The sequence below is a fragment of the Sphaeramia orbicularis genome, chromosome 20, assembly GCF_902148855.1.
Source record: "Sphaeramia orbicularis chromosome 20, fSphaOr1.1, whole genome shotgun sequence".
Lineage (NCBI taxonomy): Eukaryota > Metazoa > Chordata > Actinopteri > Kurtiformes > Apogonidae > Sphaeramia > Sphaeramia orbicularis.
The window spans coordinates 6,788,379-6,794,942 of NC_043976.1; the positions used below are offsets into that span (position 1 = coordinate 6,788,379).

A 6,564-nucleotide genomic window follows, 5' to 3' on the forward strand; every position below is an offset into this window, starting at 1 on the left:
AAAATGAACAGCTTTAAGTCGATTTGCCTTCATGATTAGTGATCTGAATAATATAAAAGCCTGAACAGTGGTTAGATAGAAGAAGTAAGAGAAGTTGCCGATGCCAAAAGTCAGACGGTACAATAACCTGTTCCTTTAAACTTCCCCAAACGGTGCGTTTTTCAGTATTTAGGAGAATAATGCTTTGAGTTCAGAGGCCCGCTGCTGCCTCTTAGGTTTGTCTTCATTCGCGCTTATTTTCATCTTTTTTGTGACAAAACCCCTCCGCCATCTGCTGCTCTCACCTATTCACACCCCTCTTTAAAAATCGAATAAATCGAAATTAATGATTTAGAAAGCGTAATAATGCGCAAGTAGGCTACTAATGAAATTGATGCTGTAACACTAGAACACAAGGGAAGTTGTGACTTTTTGAACTCCACAAGAAACGGATGAGTTCTATTAACTGGTAACAAACTATGAGGCCAAACAAGAAGTGAAACGAAATTATTGATGAAATCTTGGAAAACAAAAGCAAGACAAAACGTGAGACCCTAATCCGGAACCCTAAATTTTTCTGATAGTATCATAAGTAAAATATATAAACTAATATATGTTATGAATATATAAATAAAGACATTTGGATCCAAACAGCCCTACTCAAACTAATACAGTCAAACTCTAATACATCATAACAGAATGCTGGATTAATATTTAAAATTGGACAAAACAAATAACGAGGGTTATATTAAAGTCTGTTTGAGTCTTTGTAGACATAAAATAAGTTTTTTGTTTTTTTTTTCTTTCTTTATGTGTTGGCAAAATGGGCAGGTGAGCGCTGTACGAGTTTGCTAAAATATCAGCGGAGATCAGAGAGGACTAATCTTTTTTTTAAAAAATATTGGGATTAGTAGGTTTATGAAATATATAAAAGCCTTATATATCTACATACCAGATGTCACACTTACCGTTTTTAAAAGCCTTGACCGCCAAGAGGATTCCCATAAACAGGATAAAGACTAATCCACAATGCATCCTTGTTTTGTAAACAAAAAAATAAAATTATGCATACAAAAAACTCCGAAATAAACTCCCCCGAATGTGTTTTTGGCTACAATTCTTCTTCGTCTTGCCTCCTTTTTTCAAACAAAGCAGAAGTGTCTCGGTTAACGAAGTTGCTCAGTGCCTGCTCAGGTCGCTGGCATCCTGTCATTCAGCTCCTGTTTCCTCTCTCCTCTGTCGGCTGCGCTCCTCTCTCCAGCGCCGACCGTGCCATATCCTTTCCAAAGCAGCCAAAAGCGCAAGAGCACACCAAGAATATACGACCCCTCCGCTCCTTTTTTTTTAGGTCCTTACTCCGTCAGATGATGCCCGAGTAGGAGATAATCCCTGGCTGTGGGAAGAGAGAGAGAAAGAGGAGAGGTGTGCAGGTTAGGAATGCGTGCCGTGACCGTGCGCTCTGGACATTCCCCGAATCTGTTGAAACGCGCCGTTGGTTACGGCCAAGACATTAAAGGCACGGATACACCCTTTCCCCCCAAACTGCTTCTATAGGCTTAGACTTGGTTGAGGTTGATGATTGGCTTGATTACAAATAGTCAACCTACACGCCATGTGCCTTTATATGTAAGCGGAGCTCCACACTGAGTCACAGAGCACCAGCACCCCGTTAAGTGACATGACTCTCTCTCTCTCTCTCTCTCTCTCTCTCTCTCTCTCTCTCTCTCTCTCTCTTCCTTACTCGCTCTCTTTCTCCCTCGTAGTCTCGCAAACACACACTCCCTCTCCTCTCTTCCCCTCCCTCTCTCTTCCCTTACAAAAAAAGCAGTTAGACATTAATGGAAGATGTAGTAACATGACTGGGTTCTGGCCAGGAATACGCGGCACAATATTGAAGACGTTCCATATCGAAAACGTAAAATAAACAAGCACGAATCAACTTCAGTCCTAAAATTTGCATTTTTTACGGTACACTGTGAGGGTATTTCCTCGGGATATCCTCTTCTTGCCTTGATCATTATATGTGACACATTGAACCACCTAATCACCGGAGCAGGTCGTCTCCTCAGCTAATCTGCAACTTGTCTTTCATTTTTCCTCTCGTTCATGAGACTGATTATTTGTCAGTTAAGTCTGGCTATATCTCCATACAAGAGGCAAACTGCAGAGCTTCATGAAAGGCCCCGTTCTTGCACGAGCTAAATAATAGAAGTGTTTTTCCTCCATCCAGTCAGTTGGATTTTTTAACGCACCAGTAGTTCACCAGATGCGCCGATTGTTAAAGCTTGCCCCGCAACAGTGACACCATTAAAACTGCGCTCTGAAATTTAGGGGAAATCAATTAAAGCGTAAATTATTGTAGCCTCGAGTCGTTTGTTCAAGGCTGCCCTTACTGGGTCAGACCGCACGGAGAGGAACGGAGCTCACCGGCTTGTTTTAAGTAACCTTTGTCTGTAGAAACCTGTATGACGCAGAGTGCCCAACGATACATCACTATGAACAATTTCTCTTATTGGATATTTTGTGAATTTAATCTATTTTAAACTGAAAAATAAAGGACTGTCAAACAGGGAGATCATATAAGTCAAATAAATCTACTTTGGAGAAACCACTGGAAAATGACCACAAAAAAAAAAAACAACCTATCTATGATCGAAATTTAAGTGCAATGAAAGCAAGCAATATTTCGTAAAAAATAAAATCAGCTGCATTCACCTGCGTCTTGAAGACTCGCAAACCCGCAGGCATCCAGCCCTGCTCTCTCCACTTCCAACATGCGTGGAGTGGGCTGTAGTACACGATCCGATAGGCTTCCTCTGGTTCTGTTTAAAAGACACTAGATCTTCTCCAGAGTCCTCCCAAAAGAAGAAAAGTCAAGTTATTTCCCCAGCAAACCCCTCATTTACACCGGGGGACAGCCACGACGCAGTATAGTTCGGTCCCAGTTCCGCACCGCGCAAAGACGCACAGCCGATACCCGGAGACTCGCTCTGTTCTCCGCCTTCACACTCGTCTCCTCCCCGCTAATTTCTCCGGTTCTGTGTTCGGTCCCTCTCATTCAGCGCTGTCTAAAGCAAATCCGAGGGAGATCAGACAGTCCTAAAAAGGTCGAAAGGAAGGAAAAAAGACAGTCCTGGTCGATGTAATATAAGTTTTTTTTTAGCTGTCCGTCTCTCCTTGCGCCACCGCTCTCGGTTCCTTCAGTAATGCAAATCCAGAGGGTTTGAGTCCCTGCCAACCCCACACGCCCCTTTACGAGGGATGAGTACGCGGGTGCGCGTGATTGTTCGCGTGTACGTGAGTGTGTGCGTCTAAGCCAAGTGTGTGGAGGGGTGTCTCTGCATCAGATGCAGATTTCACCCAGCTGCCACTCTCTTACTCTCTCTCCACCAGTCTGTAACCTTTATTAGATGCTTTAAAAAGTCACATTATTGCACGAACCTGACGGCGTCTCTGCGCTTGGAAGACGTATCGAAATAGCCACATTTGTAATTCAGGATCATTCGCAGAATATTTATAAGGGCTGTCTTCAAGAAAAGCTACAAGTACCATTTTCCAAGTTTTACAGAGTTGAAACGTGATCGTCGGCTTAAAACTGTAACTCCCTGTTGGAGGGAGTAGCTGTCTGCTTCATAAAGCATCACTCATTCTAAAAACCCATACAGCGATTGCATGAGAATATTATGGAGGGACTATAAGGTTGACAACTGTTTTGTGGGCGCATATAGGGGCCAATGGACTCACTGCAGCCTTGTTCCAGTGAACAAAGACACTGTTCTCTGTTGGTGTCCGTCTGTCTGTCTGTCACCTACTTCTATGCATACCAAAAATGCGCTCAGAACATGCATTTTAAAGCATGATCTGTTTATGAGTGACATCAAAGCGTGCGCTATGGCATATTTACGTAACATAGACGCACAAGTCTACGTCTGATCTCCAAACAGAATTAAAAGGGGATCATAGGGGGAAAGGCTGGCCTTTATATGAATAAATTGTTGAATAAGTAAAAGATGTCACAGGAGAAGGTGAACATTAGACATTCTGTCAGATTTATATAACATTCATAAATGATGCTGTATTACGCACATTCAGATTTCAAAAAGATACATTCTGAAACCTGACTGCTTTGAGAAATAAGTGGCGAAAACGAACATTCATTCACAGATTGTGTCATTGTGCAACTCTCTTGTAAGAGGAATTGAGAGTGACATTTAGCCTTTTCCTTATATAACCCATACTGTAGCTGAAACTTCCTCGCTGGGCCTGGAGCATTAAAACTGTCACCAACCCCCACCCCCCCACCCCACACACACACAGATCCACAGACACCCACTGCTTGAGTTCTCTGCTGTTTTAGCTCAATCGACTGCAATAACTGCAGGCTTCCAGCTGCGGGGTCTCTGTAGTTAGAGCCCTGTGCCCTGTAGGGGGCATCAGAGCCAGTGAGCAGCCAGGACATCCACCCATTCCTCCTTAGGGCTCACCTTACTCTCGTATCTTTAAGCCTGCATGACTGAGTTTACTAACAATTGAGGTGATTAAAGGTTTTTACACACTTAATCACCATATCCAGTTTTCCCATGAGAGAATACACATTGGCGCTGACACTCTTCAGTTATCCTTAAGACTACAGTCAAATAATGTATTTCATTGTACATTACATGTTATAATCTCCCAAAAACCAGTAAACCATTGTGCTACCTATAAGGAATGAAAGCTGAAATATGTCAGTTCATGCGGTTGACATGCTTTATACACAATGAGACGTACCCTTTATGAAAAGTTTTTGTGACACAATAGAGAAAGATAAGCCTACAATCCTGGCACATTATTATTTTTCATTCCTGGAGAGACACACACACACACACACACACACATACACACACACACACAGACGGAGGATCGAGTGGCTTTATTCCCATCCCAGCCCTGGTAATTCTCTGTCTTCCTGATAACACAAATGTTAAAATGATGGCGGGCATCTCTATCAAAGGCAGCACTAACTAGCCTTTGGTGTCTTCAGGATAACACAGGAACAATGGCTTAGAGTCATTTCACACCGGGTGTCTGCCTGTGCCATATCTAAAATGAGAGGGAAGGGGGGGGGGGTTGTACGGGAACAATAAAAGAGCCATTTAAAGGATTTGCTCCTTCATACATATCCTCAATAATCTTAACTAAAGTGCTGATGAATAATTAGCTCCAGTGTAAAAGCAGACAGTTTATAGCTCCTGTGAGCAGTTAGTTAATTTCATTAGTTTGGCCTTTATTCACCAAAGTGAGCAAGTCAGAATTAGAAGTACAGGTTCAAAAAATTTGGCACAAAATCTGCATGTGCATTAAACCTCAGAGTCTGATGGAACTTTTTGACTTTGGAGTCATTTGCCAACAATCTGAAAGTGATTTAACACTTTTTGGAGCTATTTGGATGTTGAACAGTCTGAACAAGTGATGGGCACAAAGACTCTTTGAATGGTTTTATGATTAAATTATAGTCTCTGACCTTCACTTTCAGGGATCAAACACTTTAGGTATATTATGCAGCATTATCATATTGAAAAACACTGAACTGGTGACTAAGATTGATGTGTATACCTATAACAAAGTTCCAGAAAACATCCTGTGTCTTTGCCAAGAATCAGAAAAGATGTCAAGGCCAAAGTGGAAAACCTCCAGAACTTTAAAATAGATATGTTCCTGATGCAGTTCTTTCTTCTCTGTTCAAACCAAAAGATAACGATAGATGACCTGATGCCATTTCACTCTTTTGTGGAAAAATGCAGCAAATATTCCAAGTGTCTATATGGAGCCACAGAGTTGAGCAGATGCAGTTGCTTCTGACTAAATCTGAAGAGTGATTGGTAACTACAACTGCCAATCTGAAAATACCTACAGCAGCCAAAACCACCCAACACAGGCTAGAATTTCTGAAAATGTCCAGATCAGGGGCTCCTGTCAGATCACTTTAGTTACAATATCCTGGAAGGTAATTATTGAATTTTGCTCATCTATTGCTCACTACAGCTTTAAAGCTTCTTCTGTGGCTTATGATAGCCCAAGACTTACTTACATAACACTCCTGCATGAGAAATACACTGATTTTAGAAGCTTTTTTGATCATGTTGACAATCGATAAGATAAACCATGAAGTGCAAACTTGTTCGATATGTATAAGATAAAATATTTGGCTGTATTATGACACATAATCGTGTTTCATTACAAACTTCTAGGTTTAGTCAATACCATCAAAATCTAAAATGAACCCGGACAGCTGTAATGAAATCTCTGCTAATGTGGATTTATGTACAATCTCTACAAAATTTGTCACCAGTGGATCCACAATTGTTTTGCCTTTCTTTTATGGGCAGGGGGTGGCTGGACTGGCAGATACATTAAATCAGGCCTTGGTCTCTAGAGAAAAGAGTTCAAATCCCAACTTAAGTGTTTTAGGTTTTAGCAATGAAATGTTAGGAAGGTTTGGTTTAAATAATACACAATGAGTCATTTTTTTCATGCAACATTGTGGATTTTCTCTATATTAAATCAAGCTCTGGCATTTTTCCCAAAACCATAAGAAAGTTCTGC

The 6,564-nt window shown here is 41.3% G+C and overlaps 1 protein-coding gene across 1 annotated transcript in view; it reads right to left on the reverse strand.

Moving 5' to 3' along the window:
• The window catches only part of nrp1a (neuropilin 1a), a 68,398-nt gene extending 65,200 nt beyond the window's left edge, over window positions 1–3,198 (reverse strand). The window contains 2 exon segments of the mRNA XM_030123359.1: window positions 948–1,372; window positions 2,695–3,198. Of these exon segments, the coding sequence (XP_029979219.1) occupies window positions 948–1,014 (67 nt within the window). The 5' untranslated portion in view covers window positions 1,015–1,372; window positions 2,695–3,198.
• Between the last annotated feature and the right edge of the window lie 3,366 nt (window positions 3,199–6,564).